This window comes from Anser anser (assembly GCF_964211835.1).
Source record: "Anser anser genome assembly, chromosome: 3".
Taxonomy (NCBI): domain Eukaryota; kingdom Metazoa; phylum Chordata; class Aves; order Anseriformes; family Anatidae; genus Anser; species Anser anser.
In genome coordinates this window covers 28,411,669-28,432,065 of record NC_139722.1, presented here as the reverse complement: position 1 = coordinate 28,432,065, position 20,397 = coordinate 28,411,669, and the positions used below count along the sequence as shown (strand labels likewise).

Below are 20,397 nucleotides of genomic sequence, written 5' to 3'. Positions count from 1 at the left end.
TGATAATAGTGTCATGTTTCTCTCCAGAATAAAAGTTCTCTGACTTGGAAAAGTCTTGTACTTTTGTAAAGAGTACAAGTATTCTTCTATTCTTTTAAAGTTAAGTTTTGGGTGCTCTATGCAATCGAATTTAGGCTTCAATCTATTCACTGTTCAGCAGAAGTCTCCCAGTTTGCCCTTTGTCAACAAAGTAATGTGTTGCTGCTTTTGATCGCTATTTAGGCTTTTTCTAAATGAACAAAAACACCTAATTTGGCTTCCTCAGAGGAAAGCATATGACTTTTTAGATAATAGATCAGTGTTAGGGAGCTTGTTTGCCATTTTCTGTACTTAAATGGTTTCATCTGTACTTAAGGGAAGAACAACAGGTCAAAACCTGTTATGTAATGACTCTTCATATAAAGGGCTTCACTCTTTTCTTGTCAGTATATTCTTTTTGTGAAGATTATAGTTTAATTTTACTCTTTCTCTCTGTATGTCTTCCACGCTATTTATTAGGTGTTACATAGACTTTAACTGGGATTACATAAGGGGAGTAAAAGAAAAAGCAAACTTTCCTTTCTCTTGTTATATATTATTAACTAAAATTGCTTGAATGCAATTATATTTATATTAAAATTTAGTCAACGAGAGAAACCAAAGTAGTGGGTAAGAACAAGCTGTTCAAAAGACTGCAAGCACTTTCCAAAAGTAATGTTCATCTCTGGAGCTCTGAGGAGTAGAAGTCTTTTTCTTTGTTATATAATATGGACTCAAAGACAAGTTAAAGGTGACCATAATGAAAATTGAAATAGCCATGTTCAGGTGGAGCAAATACCCAGTCGGTACATGAACATGAGGCTACGCTATCAAAAACAGGAGAATGTAACAGCATTGGATCTCAAAGGTGAATTATTGAGTTAAAAAGTACAGCTTTTTATTAGCAATAAACACTAGTGGGCCCATGCATTCATCTAACAGAAAGAAAAGCCCACAATAATACACAAAGAAGCCTATTGTGATCCAACAGAGAGCATAAGCACAAGTGCAGTATTCTCCATACTTCTAAGCAAAAACAGGTTGTCCTGAAACTCAGAATTGAACATCTGGTATTCCTAGGAGTTGGTGCCTACTGACAGGATCACGTCTGTAACAATCTCCTCTTGCAATACTGTCATGATCATGAATAATGATAACAATATTGCAATGATGATGAGAACAACTATGAAATTTTGTTGCAGCTTCAAAACTCTGTATAAATATTAATGCTGTTTTTTCCAGTATTGTTGTGCCATTCCCATTTTTACGTGTGTGAAATGGAGATGTCACAGTCTGTCAGTCTGTTGTCACAGTGCACTGATGTATTGTGTTTACACCAGTGCAGTCCCCGTGAAATCAGTGGAATTGCAGAGATATGATTAAGAGCAGAACTTCTGCTTTCCTATTAGGAGTCAGTCTGAGAATAGATATCTTCGAAGTCATGATTCATAAAATATATCTGTTGAGGAAAAGCATTCAATTGAAGTAAATGATCCTTGGGTGCATGCTCCCTGTAGTATACTGGGTGATATATGCATTAGAAAGAATCCCATTAACTGATCTACTAAAGGATCACATACTTAACTCTGGGATTGGCAGAGCTTGCAGAACTGGCATAAGTGAGGAATGAAGAAAGTTAAGTAGAACCTGGCAGAAACAGTCCCAGTTTCACATAAAGTGGGTATGATTAGATTTTCAGCTGGTGACGTGCTTATTACACAAACGTGGGTTGCTGGTTTTTTTACATATTCTATGTAATATGTGAAAAACTGTGTGCAGACGTTTCATAAAGAAATCGCATCTCCTATGCAAGATAGAGAATTTTATGCAAGATAAAGTATATTTGTTCTCCCTATACTATCCAATTCTTCTGGTATCTCTACAGCAGAAGAGAAAAAATAGTTTGAATGAGAACAAAAATTTTTTCCTTTTTGCCTTTTTATTCAGAACTCTTTAGAAAGACTTCTTAGAAAGACTATCTTCCTTAGAAGATAACATTACAGTTGTGTCTAATAGAAAGAATCTAGGCCTATATGTATTCAGAGACATTAATCATTGCAGTTTCTTCCGTTGTAGTTCTGTTGTTTGTCCATTCTAAGACCAGTTCTACTCTTTCTTTACTTTCAGAATCATCTGAAAGACTGTAAATGTCATTAATTTTAAGCTTAGATTTAACCAAATCAGAGACAAATATTAGTGTTAACATGCCTTCACTGAAATATATTTAATTCTTTTGATAGAAATGTTAGAATTATACAATTGCAGGGCTGCAAGAGATCTTAGGTCATCACCTGCTCTTTTCCATTGCCTTAGCAGGGCACGCTTACTCCATACTTTGTTATAACTGTAAAGTACATGGTTATGTCCTTTCTAACATGTTTTTCTCACCTGTGCTTAAAAACATGCAGCGAGGGACCCTGTATAAACCCCTGAAATCTACTTTAATATCCATCCCATTATAGAGACTTTTTTCTAATGCCTGTCATGGAGAAAAAAACAGACTTTATTGTTGTTGTTGTTTGTAGCAACCTTATCTGTGCTTGGAGATTACAATGAGCATCTAATTTGTCTTTTTCAGCTCCTTCAGTTTTGCCTAAGTGATCTATGATGAGTATTAGCAAAAGTAATTATCTGCTAAAAGAATGCTAACAATGAAAGAATATATCTTGGATTTGATGAAACCTGGATTTAAACTTACCTTTCAGGTCACTTTTTCAGGTGTCTAGTGGTTCTTGAAGCTTTCTTCTAGTTTTGCTTCTCTTGGCTGATGTATTCTTCAATGTGATGTACCATTTCAAGGCTATTAGCATGCCTTATGTTTCAGCAATGATAGAAATGAGGGAAAGTTAGATACCAAACATGTTGATGACAGTAAGGGAACAGAGGACCAGAGACTAGTGAAAATTGATAGACTGAGCAAAGCTCCTACTGCTTAATAAAGTGGGCTATTAAGAATTATGATGTCATTCATCATTCTTATGTTGGAAGAAAGCAGAAAAATGTTTACATGTCTACTCTCTATATACCTATTTATACATCACAGTCTTATGCTTACGTTTTCTGTAACAGGATGGCATTGTTGTCATATTTTCAGCTTGTCATCTAGTCTTAAGGATCTTTCTTGTGGAACTGTTTTCAGCTGTTTCCAATAGTCCTGGGGGGTTTCAAACACACTGTGGAGTACATTTGGCTTATAATTATTATTCTGTATTAAGTACTGTTTATTGTGTTAATAATAGATTAATTATTACTAAATTGTGTGAAGGGACATGACAGCAAGCCTAGCAAAACACCCTCATAAAAGCTACCTTGGAGCTGATGATGTACATCAAGCCAATTTTTGGTGAATCTTTATTATATTAAATAATCTGTAAATGAAAGAAAATATGTGTATGGAAGAGTAGAATAAATACGCATTTTTGTTTTGGTTTTGTTTTTAAAACTACAGTATGACACACAAAAAAAAAGATTCTGTCCAAGAAAATAACAGCAAAAAGTCACTGTCAGACTGGCTAGCCTTTGAATACTAAAACTGCCTACTTTGGGAGTATAGGTGTAGTAAACAGGTTTGAAATTAAGTGGGTTCACTTTGATGGTATTTAAAATAGCATGTTAGTAATATAAAGCCAAGTTCTAAATGCCGCTCCCTTATGGATACTTCATTTCTTATAGATTGATATATGTATGATAAGAAAAAGCTCAGCAATTTTAATAAAAGAGCCATGCAAAGATGCTGTTATTCTTCCTGGATTAATCAGAACTGAGGAAGAGCTGGCAATTTTTTCTCCCTCATGTTAATGTGAGGCTATTGACATTCATTACACTTTATTAGAACTTGGCCTGTTCTCAGAAGCTCTAGCAAGTACTATGATGGCAGTCTGAAAGTTGGAATTTTGACAAATACCATATTCCAATATACAGCAAATTATGCTAGTTGAAGGTCCACTAAGAAACAAAAGGCAAATAGTACCTTTTTAATGTCAAAATCTGTATTTAATATTATGATAATAGGAAAGTGTATAAAATGTGTGTAAGAAAGGTTTAATACAGTAACATATCACTAGTTTTATTAATACCATAAGATCTGTGTTAAGAAAATGATGACATCCAGGAATATGTTAAGTCACATGGGGAAGACCTATAAGGTTTTTCTATTTCTTCTTGCTCTTCTCCTTCTGACTTGTAATTTTGAATATTTTTTTAAAAGACCTACTTGGAAAAATGGGTGAAAAGAATGCATGTAGTACAAAACATATGATACTACTGTACAAATCATTCTGCTTGTATACTACGTAAGAGCTCTTGTTTAAATATCACATGTGAATTTCAGTTCAAACTTCCTCATACATTTTGAAGTGTTATTTCCCACAGATAAATCCAAAAGTCTGCAGAAAATCATGTGTTCTATGCATAAAACAACCCTGCCAATAAATCTATAATCAAATGCAAATAAGAAACATTCAATTTAAAAGGAAATTAGTGTCGAAAGTGGTGTCTAAGACTGGTATCCATTAAACTATGTATGTGTGTTCAAACAACAACTACATAGTTCCTTTTTGTTGTTGTTTTTCTTTTCTTTTGTTTATAATTGGTTGCACCCACAATGAAGAAAGAGAAAATGGAGTATCAGAAGACTTTCAAAGTCAACCATGATGTAATTGGACTGATGTTCTAAAAGCTCAGTTTTCAGTCTTGTTTAGACAATTCTTTTTGCAACTATTCTTTTCATAGAAAACAATAAACAGTATTTTCAATAATGCAATGTGGAGCACTCAGGAGTCAGGCCAGTAACACGGACCTCCAACTTCCTTTTGAATAAAAGAGAATCAGTGCACTACTGCAGGACCCTCTCTGCAATACAAACATACCAAGCATATCGATAGAAAAGTAGTATCATTTGTATGCTAGCTACAATACTCTTGAGTATGAATAAATCAGATCAACTGCTTATAATCGTAAGTCACACTAGAGCCCCAAAGATATTCATGTGCATTATTATGTCCACTTTTATGTATGCTATCCTTAAAGAATTCACTCTCTCTCTGAAGTTTCTCCATCTTCATGTATTTTTTAAGTTCTGCTTTTCCTGCATGCTCTAGTAAAACTTATCAAGGAATAAGGGAAGAATTTAAGTACAAATAGCAGAAGCTATTTTTTAGCATTGTTAGGAGGAAGGCTGTTGAGTTCGATGTATGGATATGAGGAAAGTGTCAGCAATAATAGGGAATGTAATATTAGGTGTAATGCTTCCAAAGAACTGTTAACTGTTTTACTTCACATATTGAAGAACAGCTTTTGAATCTTACACAAACACCAAACACTCTAAGACCCAATTAAGAAAACACTCAAAATAAACCATCAGCAAGACTCAGATTTTCTATCCCATCAGAAGAGCAGAAGAGCCTTTTAAGGGTTAGAATTTCCTTTCTCTTCCAAATCCAGACCTTTGACAAGCAACACATTCCCACAGACACACAAACACACTTTCTTTTTTATAAAGAGCATCAGGAGATTACTAGTACTGCAAGACACTATTAGGGGTCAAAGTCATCTGTGTTTTTTTCCCTCTTCCATGCTTCTGCCGACTCCCTTGCCTTGTCTCTGTCTCTCTCTCTCTCTCCCCCCTGCTGGTTTGCATTTACATCTAGGTCACTTCATAACAACTAGAAAATGTGAAATTTGGTGTTGAATGGCTGGAGGTTACAATAGACATTTCATCGATTTCAAATAAAATGTCAGACATAAAATGAAGCATTCATTTCTGTAATTATCACTGCTTAGTGATACTAAAATTTCACCTTGTTGAAATAGAAGAGGGTAAAGAAACATATGAATATTTCCATAGAAGCAGCATGTTGAAGTCACTTTTCGGAAGAGAGGGTATGTTTTTAATAACAGAAATATTTTTTTAGGGAAACAAATAATAAATGCAGCAATTCTGGAGAGAAGTACCAAGAGATTATTAAAACTGTAAGGCACAGTACACATTTTCACACTTGTGAATTGAATGTGCTCAGTCAAAAGTAAAATCACTGTTCTTGAAAAATCTCCTGTATTGCTTGACAGCTGGTTAGATGTTCCCTTGACAACTGCTCTGGTTAATCAAGGGTGTAAATGAAGCTGCTGTTTCAGTGTTTTGCAGGAGTCATTTTAGATTGTCTCTTTAATATCAACGCTTTTTCAGTGAAGAGTCATGTGTGTTTTTGTTGGGATTTTTTTCCCATGATGTATTATTAAGTTGGGTTAGTGTTTGTCAGCTTGAAGGAAAAAAATAGCAAATAGTTCTAAAAGTAATCCTCCAATTGTAACATTAAAAAGTGGACAGTAGTTTAACTGGTTTGTAATCATTTCTCAGAAGACTAGAAAAACCCATCTTCTATCTTCTAGATATTGATATTTTAAAAAAAATATTTCTATGACAATTTAGCTTGCATAAAATTAGAGGCCAGTTCTCTTTATAAAGCCTGTTTTGTTTTGTTTCTTTTTTGTACCCACTGATCTGACCTTTTAATTTTATGTCTCTCCTTAGGCTGTTAGAAATCTGGCTGCACCTACAGCACTATACAGAAAATATAATTACTATAAACTATATTTTTTAAAGTTTGTTTACACAACCGTGAATGCACCATTTTTAGATGATTACATTATGTAGTTATAATGCATGAATGCAGTTAAGAGTCTTCCAGAAGTTCCACTCTCTGGACCCATTCTCATCCGTATTGTCAAATATGTAATCAGTTTAAGATACTTTACTGTGTTTCCCTTGATATAAACTGGTAGCTGAAGCAATCATGCTATCAATTAGGGCTTAAGTCAGTCTTTCCAATGATTAGAAGAGACATCAGTATGCTTTTTGATCATACTTTCTATTGTGCTCCTTTAGTGCCACCTGGTGACCAGCTTGAAGAAAAAGAAATTACGATCATTTCTCACGTGGAGAAGTAGCTGTGATAATTTGAAATAAAACCTTTACTCGAGAAAGATTATACCAGGCGACAGATTTAGAAGTGCCTCAATCTTTCCTAGTTTAAGAGGATTTCTTTTAATACAATTTCCAACCTAAATTAATTCCATACTTTATATCTACAATTGTGTCATAGACACAAGCATGTTAGGTAAACATTGCACTTTGTTAGAAATTCAGTGTTCAGTCACTTGATTAATCAAGTTGTAACTAGTAACTGCAGTAATCACTGTATGCAACTTCAGTTTCGTGTCTGCTGAGGTCCATCAGTCTTTTGTAAAGAAACAGCCCCTGTAGTAAACCCTTTGTTAATTCTTGTTCTTAACAAGAGCTTATATAAAATCCACAGCAGCTATGAAAAATCATGTTATTCTAAGCCAAATGCAGAAAAGAAGTCTGAACCTCTTCTCATTTCAAATCTGCGGAAACAAATATTCAGCTACATCAGGCCTGCACCTTAGCATTTACAGGAACAGGTTGGGCCCCACATGGCTCCAGACCTAGTTAGATTACTGTAAGAAATGCTCTGTATATCATTCCCATGCGTCCTACACACATACATGTTTCCCATACCTACTCTCTACACACTCAGTTCTCTTCTGCTACGTGAAACCTTTTTATATCATTACAAGTGTGATGTGCATGAATCAGACCAATTTTGGTGCCTGACAAAATAATCCTGCAATAGGAATCATATTGCATTCTATTCAGTCACTGTCTCCGGAGGTAAAAATACGCCAGCTTTGAATGCAACTGAAATATGCCACTGAGATGTGAGGCAGATGGACTGAAATGCCTTCAGCATCTAAACAAGTGAAAACCACAACTGAACTACAAATACGTCAAAATTTAAAGATGTCGGTGATTAGCCACTTTTATCTCGGGTGTTCTTTATGTGAGGTCAGTATCTCATAATAGGAGGTTAATTAGAAAAAGAAAGAAAAAATGTCAACAGAATAAATCATCAGTTTGGTTTTATCTTTTCTAATATAGATGGATTTTTTTTTATATATATATAAGGTGTGTGTAGTAATACTGCTGCATTTATCTAGCTGCAAGATTAAGACAGATTTAATCTTGGTTTATAAGAGAAATATTATCCAGTTGTACAGCTAGATGAAGAGGCATTTTATTTCAGGTCATTTCTGCTGCAGAACATTTCAAGCATATTCTTTTCTCCATCATTGTTTTTAAAAACTAGAATAATTATCTTTCATATGTCCATATTTTAGTACTTTGTGATTGCAAATGCTGTGGTAAAGATAGAGACAGCATTTCTGCTTTAATTGCCATTTTTCATTATTTTCATAATTTTCTCAGAAAGCTGTCTTTTGGGCTGAAATTTTCCATGCTCTGTCTCTTTTCAAAAGCTCTTCTAAGCATATGTGAGTAATCTAGCAAACTCAAACACTCCTAATTTTGTGGTAATGTAAGCATGAAAAATATTCATTTTTCTCACATTTCAAATGACAAGTTTTTCATTTCTGTGACATAAGACAGAGAGAATTTTCATGTATTATTTGCTTGGAAGTTCTTGCAGAGAAAGGAGCAAACGCTGAAGGCAGTGGTGGCAGCAATCCTAACATGCGCTCCGGAATACAGGGCAGTAGATTGCTGCTCACAGCCTCTGCTTTTTTCTAACAGCTCAGTCTCTAATCTGCTGGCTGACATCAATCTAATCGGCTCTTCCCTTTGAGTTTACATTGCCATATCTTAAAAAAAATATATAGCTTTATGTTCTTTGTGAAGTTAAGACCTGATGTTCAAAATCACTGTGTAATAGCTGCTGCTTATAGGTATTTATTATTTCCATTTTTCTGACATGCTACTTTAAAAGTAGAATGAATCACCAGATACACCTGAGTAGGGATAACCATGTTAGCATGTATATGATTTAGGATACCTGTGATTAGCTACATAAAGATACTGCAGTAAAAACCATTTCAGCATTGAATAATCTTTAAAGACTATTTTAATTGCACCTATTTTTATTTTTCTATGTCTTTTTTTCTTTCCTTTGCAAAGAATCTAAACAAGAGAAATTACGTACCCGAAGCAGTGATCATGTTTGAATACCAGCCATTTTCAATGAAAACTTACAATGCTGAATTCAGCTTGGTAGGCTAATTGCTTGAAGCTGATCAAATGACATAGACCATGCTGTTCTATTCTTCTCTATCAGGCAAACATTCTTAGTTATGAATATTGCCACATCACTTAAAGCTTTATTCGTTGTTAGTTGGACTGTTGTCAAATGTGATATGTAGGGTTAAATCTTGAATTAATATAGAAACTACAGAATATGCAGATTCCAGAAATCTTTCTGAAAAGCAGGGATAAGGGAGGGTGAGGAGGAGGCACTGCTGTGGGTATATTAGGTCTATGCCAGAAAATCCACATTGACTGGTATCAAGGAAAGGTTATGAGTTGGTTTTCTCCACAAGAATGGTAAATTTACTTTTACCTGAGAAATTATTTTTATACACTGTGATTTTCCTGGAGAATTACCAGCAGCAGAAATATTAGTAGGAATATTAAATGAAATTCAAGGTATTTTTAACATACCACGAATTGGTTGGAAATCAGAGCAGATAGAAGTACTTTCTCCAAAATTGTCCTTATGCTGAGCATTTATAAAGGAAATCACAAATGCCCACTATTTATTGAGGAGGAGCTTGTGTTTACTCAGTCCACACTTTATAAAGAAATTGTGAAAATCAGCTAATCTTCAGAACAGCAGACATTGCTGTTGACTCCCTACATTACAAATGAAATGTTATTGTAACTTTATACTACATAAAAAGGAACTGAAAATATTAACTTCACTTTTTTAAAGCCTAAAATTAAAGAAAAACGAACATTTTTCAAATTCAGTTGAATAGTCTGAGAGTCTAGGTTACATTTTAAAGGGCGATGTGGAAGATGCCACTCAAATATCTGTCTTGCAAACAATTTTTAAAACACTGTTGTTCCTAATTTAAAAGTAGGAAAAGTGTTGCAAACTTACAAAGGTGAAATAATTTAACACATTTCAACCCCGTGCAGCAGAATGCAGTGAAAAGTCAATGAGTTAGTATTGACTGAAGTAGCTCTGGAACCAGAAGCAATATAGCCATTAGAAAGGCAGGATTTATTTATATGGGTACATCACCTGCTGATATAGACATACTGCCTATGTGACTTGTGTTGGTGGATGTACTGTTTTTTTCCTGCTCACTCAGATGTCACTGAACTGCAGTTAGTGTTAGAAATGTACCCATATTCATTAGGGGCCTGATACTATATCAATTTATGTCAATACAGTGCTCCCAGTAACTTCACCCAGAGGTGAAAACTGAGACTCCGGATTTTGTACAGGATCTACAGATAGGAGGATAGAAAGTAAAGCCGTATACACAAGCAGAAAAGCAAAGCTCAAGGCATAACACAGGATAAATTATACCATGGCAGCATACAAACAGGTGGTGGTACATGAGGAAGTCGGCATTCAAGAGTGTGGTAGGTTTTGCTGCGGTTCATCCAGGAGTAAATTTATCTTTGGAAGTGCTGAGGTATGTCATTTCTAAGAGTAGTAATATGTGCTTGTAGTGTTCAGGACATCATGGGCTTTAAAATATGTTAACTCTTTCGTAAGTCTGAGGCTTGACATGAAGATTCATTTGCGCCAACGCAAAACAGTTTATGAGATTCCTGTCATTGTCTCTTAATTCAGCTAAAAACATGGGAAATTTGGCAGTCCAAATAAATGTAGAAATTTCTTTCAGGATCAAAATGTTGTGAAAATGTAATATTTTTTTTTTGGTTGAAGGCCTTTCTCTGGAAACACAATTGTATGGATATGACTGAGTAGAGTTTGATGACCTATTGTGCATGTAGTCAGTAAATGTGAACATGGTTCCCAAAAGGAGGCCCATCACATTTTCTTTTAAAGTATGTGAAAATTCAAACTGAGGATGGAAGTCGAAAGCACTTGGACAGAATTATCATAGCTTGGTTTTAAAGAACCTGTCAACTAATATTCTCATATCCTGCCATTGCTGCAATAATGTTTATACTAATTCCTTTCTAAATGCTAAATATATATATATTTGAAATATATATATATTTACAAATCATCTTGTTGGATTGGATTTTTGTTATTGATATTATTCATAACATTTCCTCAGATCTCATCATAGAAAGAACTTAAAGAATTTGGGGTGTCTGATTGAATGTTCACTAGTGCTTGCTTTACAAATTCCCTTAACGTTATATTCTTCTTTATCTCTGAAGCTCAGTACCAGAGTTTACATTAACAGCGTGCTTCCCAAGTAGCGATAACTATATCACTTTGTAATCTTGCTGCTCTGAGGTATGCAGCCTTTCATTTCTTACTCCATTCTGTTTCCCCTGTAGGGCAGGAAAAGGAAATTTCCACCGATGGAGTTCAGCATCATTCAACATTGATGATACTTGTCCAACAGTCTTCTACACTAGGGAGACCACATGTCAGCCACACTTAGCACTTACAATTTATCAGTACCTACTTACACTTGTGAAGATCTCTTTCTTCATCTCTGTATACATTTCAAAAACTAGAGTCAAGAACAGTAGGAAAGCAAATAGAAGAGGGACATTAAAAGAAGAAACTTAGATCTTTTGTCTCCTGGGTAGTCCATGTAGCCATAAAACTAGAATTCTTATTGTCCAAAGACTGTCATCCCTTATGGAGGCAGAAGCACCTTTTTCACCTTGCCTTTGCTGTATGAGATTCGAATACTCCTCTGTCAGTGGCATAAACAGTAATGAGATCTTCTGTTTCCTTCCAGCTATATGTTGCCTGTTAGCAGTCCTGAAGGGTACTGCATGATTGAAATGGCTGCAGATGGAAATCCTCCTGTACAACACAGACTCTCGCTCTCATATGAAGCATCTCAGGTGAGTCTGCAAATCATCAAAAGACAGTTATTTGCTTTGAACACACAGATATCATTATATGCACTTACTTTCTCTTTAATATGTCATTTCACTTAAGGCATCCATAGTGTTTCCAATGATTTCTTCAGCTTACCAAACCCAGAAACGTCTGTTTCAGCTGCTTAAAGTCCATGAAAAGGACACTGATACTGCAAGAGGAAAAATAAAATGTTTGCAGTGTCACTGACTTAGGCCACGGTGCTGCTAGGAACAATTCAGATAATGTCTAGCAGTAATCCTGGTTACTTTTTATTTGCAGTGCACACTGTATAGTGGAAGGCAGTTATGAATCATCACTGACTTAACCTGGTGTCAAAACTGTTGGTAGGATTTGCCTTCTGAACAGTATTATAAATGTGATTGTCTCCATTTTGAAACTGGTAACAGAAGACTCACCCTAAATGGGCAATAGGCTAACTTTCCCAGATCTTGAGATTTTCTGTTATTCTTTGTCTCCATTTTATCACCTGTCTTTGTTCTGCATTCTAGCATCATAAGATTCTTTCTGTATGGTATGTTTTAGGTGGTTTGGGACTTGAGAATTTGAACTATGATTGAGAGTTCACCTTATAAGTTTATTCACTAAGAGACAGTACAGTTAATTGTAGAGATACTAATCATGATGTGCACTGCATGGTATGCTCTGTCAATTAGTAATAGGATTTCTTCCCTGATCCTTCCTAGTCAATATCTGTGTTTGCTCAGTTTGATAGAAAGAATTAACTTGTGTTAGATACTACTATTACCCCAATTATTTCTCTTTTCCTAGCTTTGAGATTATCATCCCGGTTTTCTGAAAAAGTAGAAGGTTTCTTTTTCTCTCCCTTTATGTCTGGGGTCTATAACTATGTCAGAAAGTACATCTATCACTGTTGGCAGCTTCTATGTAGAGAATCTGTGGAAAGAGCTTACCCATCAGGACATAATCATGTAGAGAAGCCAGCAATACCATACTAAAAGAAAAACTTACAGGCAGACACCTTTGATGTCATGCTCCATGTTCATACAGCAGAATCTTTCTGCCCCTAATCAGGAAATTTCTTTCATTCATAAGAAAGTCCACAGCTTTTTATCGCGCTCTACAATTACCTTAAAGGAGGCTATAGCGAGGTGGAAATCCGTCTCTTTGCCCAAGCACCAAGTGATAAGACAAGAGGAAATGGCCTTAAGTTGCACCAGAGGAGGTTTAGATTGGATATTAGGGAAAATTTCTTCACTGAAAGGGTTGTGTAGTATTGGAACAAGATGCCCAGAGGAGTAGTTGAATCACCATCCTTGGAGGTCTTCAGAAAATGTGTAGATGTAGAGCTTAGTGACATGGTTTAACGGTGGATTTGGCAATGCTAGGTTAAAGTTTGGACTAGATGGTCTTAGATGTCTCTTCCAACCCAAATGATTCTATGATTCTTTTCTGTTTCTTTTTGTGGAGGTCCACAGTTGTGTTTCAGTTCATATGGATTTTTGAAGTGAATGTTCTGGTCACCCCCACTTAGCACACTTCATGTTGCAGAGCAGTCTTGGACCATGCCAACTGAATTCTCTTAGAATAAAGACATTCAAAAGGTGCTCCCTCTAAGTGCACTTACGGTTCTGTAAACACTAACAGGTATTTCAAAGGACCAAATTATATTTAATTCAGATAACCACTTACATGGTGTATAGTACGAATGTCAGATCCTCATGACTAACTATTGTGCTTTACAGATCTGTTTCTAACCTCCCGAAACCGCTGTTTTCTTTACACTTACACAAGCAATGAAAGAAAAAATGGTTTCTTATCTCTAGGAGGACTGAAGAATTTCTTCCCCTTCATGGCTCAGTTGATTCTCCTTACCACTATGGCTCCAGGTGAAGAAGGGCCATTTACAAATAAGTGTTAGAAAACTTAAGCATTAGTATTAGGAAAGTTACCATAGCGTTACCATAATGTTATGTTAAGGCTGTTAGGTTATTAACAAGATTAACATGAATTTTTCCTGTCTGCTTCCTTAAAATATATTCTGGTTGTGTCAGTTTAACTCAGAACAGGACCTTTACAGGAAAAAACGTGCTTTATGGTGTACTAGCATGTGTTTGAACATCTAACATATTATGATAAAAACCATTGATGCAAGAAACTGAGGAGAGCCAACTGAAGTTATTCTGTGGTTCACTGGGTCTGCCCCCAGGTCATCGCTTTTGTAAAGTAAGTCCAATAATAAAAGATTGTGCTGCAAGAGAAGTGTTAGATACATACTTTTTTTTTTTATCATAGACATTGTACGTTCCAGCCCAGTGCTTTGCTTAATTCTTGTAACAGGTTCACAGATGGAGAGAAAATGTCTGTCTGCAAATACTATTTACAGATTTTGTCCAAAACTATGCTGGTTTACAGCTATGTTTGATAGGAGAGAGAGTCAAGTGATACGAAATGAGTTTGACAAGTGCTGAACTGATGTCTTTGAATTCTTTCCATGTGAAAAGTCTGATTTAATTTTATCCATGCTCTAAAAGGTGTAGGATTTTTTTTCCTTTTCTTTTTAAATGAAAGTCGTTGTAAGTAGAGGAATATCTGAAGGCATTCATGTTCATTGTATCTCCAAATTTCACTTCAGATTGTCAGCAGCATAGTTCAAGCAGTGATAAAAACCATGTAAGACACAGCAAAACAAGATTATATAGATATGTGAAACCTAGACAAGTCAATATGACGTTTTCCTCCCTCTGCTCCTAAATTTTGCAGTTGGCGTCTAGATATGATAGTGGAGGGCTCCTTAACTATAAATTATCTCCTCACATAAATGATCTCTGTTTTACACATCCTGTGGTATATTTGTTATTCCACTGATTTATTCATACTTGAACTAACTAGCTTTCACTCACTTTCTGGATTGGTGGTACTGTATAAGTAAATGTATCAAAGAATGACAATGAATTTTTTTACCTGATTTTTTAAATTATGAAAAAAAATATGATCTTTTCAATTCCTGACAGGCAAAGGAACTTAGGCATGGTGAAGCTCCATATCAGAGCTCCAAATAGTCGAACACCAGCTTTAGGTGTGGAATTCACAGCACTAAATGAATCACTTGCAAAACTTTTATAAGTTATGGACAAGGTTTTTCATCCTAGATAGGTAGCACAAGAACACTAATATGACTTGGTCAGACCCAATATGAAATAGTTGTGGGAGTTTCTTTGGCACCTTTACCAGGATGTTCTAGGCACTTGTGACTCTAGAATTTACTAACTAAACCTTTCCCTTTTCTCCTGGGCTTCAATATAGTGGTCTGTTTTTTTTCACTCATTCAGGAAACGTAAAATCTTGATTGTATAATTCCTTTATTTTGGGGTTCTGTAGGTCCCAGATCCTAAGGAAAAGCTTTGTCATTTAGTATACAGTTTCTCCTTTATTCCTGTGCCAGCCCACAACCAAGATTATAAAACTTGTAGCGTAGAATGAGGGAAACGCTAAGAAAACCTTAAACCATGTTTAAGGTTAGTTAAGTCTCAGAATTAAAATTTGTATTTCACAGAACATATGCTGTTTTACACATTTGAAGATATGCACACACATAAAAACAGGTTCTTTGTATGAAGTAAAATTAAAAAAAGAGAGCCACATTAAAAAAAAATCCTACAATCAAATATCATCCCTTTTGACCATCTTCAAGTAATGGCTGTTTCCTTTATCTCTTATTATTCCTTCATTGCTTATAGTATCATCACACATCACATTCTTTTCTGCTGTTTCTCTTCTTGTTTCTGCAGATCACCTTTGGATCAATCTTTCTTGGAAATGTTCCTGTTCATGAAGAGGTTCCTCAATGTGTTGGGCAAATACATGGCTATAAAGGATGTATTAGGGATTTTCAAGTTAACAACAAAGAATTGTTCATCATAGATGAGGCTCTTGGAGGGAGGAATGTTGAGAACTGTAATGTTCCAATATGTGAATATCATCCATGTCACAATGGTGGGACCTGCACTAGGTAAGAGTTACCATTTTATCATTTTATTATCTACTTACACAGTGGCATCCTTAATGAGAAATTATTATAATTTTCTGTGTAATAAAGTAATCACCTATCTTCTGTCCCGATAATGCTTCATGCCTAACCAGAGAGATTTTACACCTGATTTGCTTACATGAAAACAGATATAAAATGTAATTACATTGTCCATGCTACATGCATATTGGGTTGCTGCCAGAATTGCTTCATGGTCAACTAGTTCACCTATAAGGCATGGTGACTAAATCAGACTCTTTTTACAGATAGGACAAAATCACATAAGGTCTCATTCTTCTGTCTAACTGTATATGCTGCTAGGCCCGTACCCTCACCTATCCTCACGATGTTCTGGGTACACATCACATGCATTCATCACCATGCTATGAAAACATTAACAAGTGAGTCATCATCTTCAGCACTTATGAAAAAGAATGCTCCAAGAACCTTTGAGAGTTAAAGTGCATCATAATGAAAGAAGAAATGGGATCCAAAAGAGATGCGGGCTAAAAGCACAGAGGATGGTGTTTCAGTTGAATGATGGTTCAGTTGAAGCACAGTAAGTTTTTAAGCCATAGTAACTTGTTTAAGGCACTCAGAATTTGAGAACCGCATTTCTGTTTAAAATTGATGGAATTTTGTAAGTAGCTGCCATGCCTGTTTTAAAAGTATTCAGGTTCTGCAGTTCTGACTTCATAACATATACTTGCCAGAAAAGTATTTGCTTTTTCAGAGACTGATCATTCCTCTAGATGTCACAAAACAGATTGTGTCTCAGGATATGGAAGTTTGGATAGGTTACTAGATAGGGATCTTCAGAGGTGCAGTTCCTACATCCCAAAGTCCTGATGCTTTGTTTTGTCCACCATGTGTGCAACACAGCTCCATCACTGTATACCATGTAATTAACTAAGGGGAGAACAAATTGCTTCTGCTTTTCTGAAAAGTGATGAAATGTATGCGTGTGACACATCTACAAGATTCACTCTTGATGAGTCATGTACCCATCTTCTACAATTTCTTTGTGCTGGATGTAAACAGGGTGACAAGGTGCTGGCAGGCATTTTACACGGACTCTGCCTGACAATACCAGGGTCAGAAACCCATTTCTTCTCTTTACTGATCCCATTTTCCACAGCTTTTCATCAGATTGAGGAGGTATGGAAGAATAATGACTTTCATACCTCCTGATCAGCCTTGTCAAGTCTGGCTCCAGAATGTCTCTAATCTGGAGATGAATACTCCTCAAAGTTTTTTCCTCCAAATCTATTGTCTTAAGACCTGAATTGATTGCTTCAATGAATGAAGCATCTCCCAAAAGGAACGGTGAAATATTCTGTGAGAATAGACTCTTCCTGTAATTCTTTCGAGGCAATTCCTGCTAATAGTATTTAGGAATCTATGCATTAAGTACGTAGTCTAACAAAGTCTATATATTAAATAGATCAACTTTAAAGCTGTAGTACTCATCACATTCTTCCTAGTTGCAAACATTCTTTGATACTTCTTGAAGCTGAAAGATGCTACTCTCTCCCTTAGCTCCACAATAGTTTATTAGTTGCTTTGTCCTAGAAACTAGTTGATAAACCACTATTCAGATTGAGAGGAATCCTGTAGTGGTTCACACCGTGTTATGTGTGGAGCAGGAGAACTGAAAAAACAGAGGTGGATATTCTGTATATAGTTTCTAGGGAAAAAACATGTCAGTCCCAGTGTTCAAATGGTGCATGTGGACTACACAACATTGTTATCTTCAGGTAATGATTTTATATTGATGACTGCAAACAATAAGCTGTAAATAATCTATTATTTTTACTTGGCAAGGTTTTAGTAGCACGAGGCCGCAGGGATGGCCTCTGTGAGCAGAGCCCAGCAGCTGCCCCATGTCAGAGCAGAGCCAGCTCCAGATGGCTCCAAAAGGGACCTGCTGCTGGCCAGAGCCGATCCAGGGAGTAATGCTGGGTGGGCCTCTGGGAGAGCAGATTGAAGAAATGGGAAAAAAACATCCTGTGGAGAGCCCCCGCAGGAGCAGGCCCCGGGCCGGAGCTGCAGCCCGTGGAGAGGAGCCCACGCAGGAGCAGGGGGTCTGTGGGGAGCTGCCGCCCGTGGGGGACCCGTGCTGGAGCAGTTTGCTCCTGGGGGATGGACCCCGTGGTACGGAGCCGTGTGGGAGCAGTTCTTGAAGAGCTGCTGCCTGTGGGCAGCCCCCGCAGGCTCAGTTCGGGAAGGACGGCATCCCGTGGGAGGGACCCCGCGTGGAGCAGGGGCAGAGAGTGACCGTGAGGGAGTGGCGGAGATGAGGCATTAGGGACTGACCGCAGCCCCCATTCCCCTGCACCGCTTGGGGAGAGGAGGTAGAAGAAGGTGGATGGGGGAGGTGGTGTTTGTTGTTTTTTTGTTTTGTTTTGTTGTTCTCACTGCTCTAGCTTGTTAGTAATAGGAAATAAATTACATTTATCTCCCATATGCTGTTTGTTTATCCCTTGGCAGTAATTGTTGAGAGATCTCCCTGTCCCTTTCTCAGCCCATGAGCCTTTTTTTCCATCATATTATCTCCCCCTGTTGGGTTGAGGAAGGGAAGTGAGAGAGCGGTGTGGTGGTGATGAGCTGCCCATCCGTGTTAAACCACCACGTCAATAATAGTAAAAATATTCCCATCTCCACCATTAATTTTATCCATTTGCCTACTTATTACTAGAAACAACTTAGTTGCATTTATTTTATTTTTTTTTCAGATGAAACAAGCAGTAATTTGACAACTCTTATGAAACTATTATTGACTTGTTTAAGATGTTGCCAGTTATTTCACTTACACTGTTAAGTGGCAAGAAAAAAAGATTTTTTTATTGCATGTTATTCTTCAGGTGCTTGGCAACTAATTAGAGCTTTTGCTTTTGAAAGGCCATGAAGTATTATATAATGAATAACTCAGCCATGTTTTATAATGAGCACTGGAACTTGTCAACACATACTGCTGTGCATAGACAGGTGTGTTTCATAAGAAACATTTTTTACAGTCATTCTTAAATGAAAGTTACTTGCCTGACAAGGGTCTGACACTGCCCCAGGATGTCCAGGAAGGGCCATGGTGATGGTGATGGGCCACACAATCACCATTTTGCCACAGTATGAAATTAATGAATGCATCATATTGTAGAAATCAGAATCTCTTGTTATTTTTATTCTTTTGAAGTTATTCTTATATATTTATATCTATGCTCTAAGAGCCCCTCTGCTTTCACAAAAAAAAAAAGCGTTATCGCAATTCCATTTATATTTTGACTAAAAATCTGTGTGTAGCACAAAAGCCATTCTGTTTTAAACATATGCTCTATCGACTGAGAGTTTTAGTATGAATCTAAATTTATAATTCTTTACATAACTGTTATTTTGTTAGTTTTTAAAAACTATTCTCTTTCATTTGTAAATGCCCTGTGGCTTTTAGAAGCACTTTTGCATGTTCACTAGCTCTTTCACTGCACTTTAAATCCATGCTAAATGTAGAATTCCAGAGAGTGGTTTATTTCAGAGGAAAAAAATAACAAATATTCAGTAAATTTAGGACTTGAGTGGCATATAGTTCTATGACTAATTTTGTGAAATCAGAATTCATTTTAAGTTCTGGTTTGGAAAGGGCATGGTAAGATTAACCTTGGAAGCTCTTAATATTCTGTGTGGCCCCTTCTTTGTGTGAGCCAGATGTTGCAAACCAAGCTTAGTGTTAATTAAGAAGACACATCTGTGTGTAGGAAATAAATTCATAAAATTACTTCACCAATGGTTTGACAATTGTCAGCTGCAATGCTAGTAGCAGTTGATTAATACATTTGTTTTAAATTGTGTAAAGACTCGGGAAAATGTAAACATAGAGAAGCTTGGTTTTTGTAGTGCAGAGTACAATCTCAAAGTTAATTGCTCCCACGAACAATCATATTTCCAGTGTCTCAAACTATTCTCACAGTGATTTTTTGTACTGTTGTTGTTCCCCATGTATTGGTGCAGCAGATGGGTCCATTAATGTTAATCAATTAGCTAAGACTGAAAAATCAAACTCAATTAGCAATAAATTTCAATAGAGAGACACTTATCTTCAGATTTCAACCACGATGAATGCCATATGGACCAACTATGCCAGGAAAGCAAATTTTCAGTTTTGGTCCCTGAAAGTGCAAGAAATACCTTCCCAGAAATGTAGATTTCATTTGTAGGGTACCTTTACAACTATAGATAGGAATGGCCATATTTTAAATCATATTTCAGAAACTATTTTCCACATGTTGAAAGACCATACCATTCTTCTTAAGTTTTAAAGAACTAATTCACCAAATGAGAAAATCAGTCTGAAGTTTTGCCCAAACTTCATGTGAAAAGGTTTTTAATGCCTTTTTAAAAGTTATAAAATGAATTTTATATTAGCTTTCTTTTAAGTAAAAGGAAATTTTATAGTGGAACTTGATGTGTATTAGAATT

General features: G+C 36.2%; 1 protein-coding gene across 1 annotated transcript in view; it reads left to right on the top strand.

Annotated features, from left to right (window-relative positions):
* Positions 1-20,397, top strand: part of EYS (eyes shut homolog) — an 855,622-nt gene that overhangs the window by 730,707 nt on the left and 104,518 nt on the right. Inside the window, exons 39-40 of the mRNA XM_083831800.1 lie at positions 11,791-11,899; positions 15,689-15,909. Coding sequence (XP_083687926.1) covers positions 11,791-11,899; positions 15,689-15,909 — 330 coding nt within the window. The remainder of the gene's footprint in view (positions 1-11,790; positions 11,900-15,688; positions 15,910-20,397) is intronic.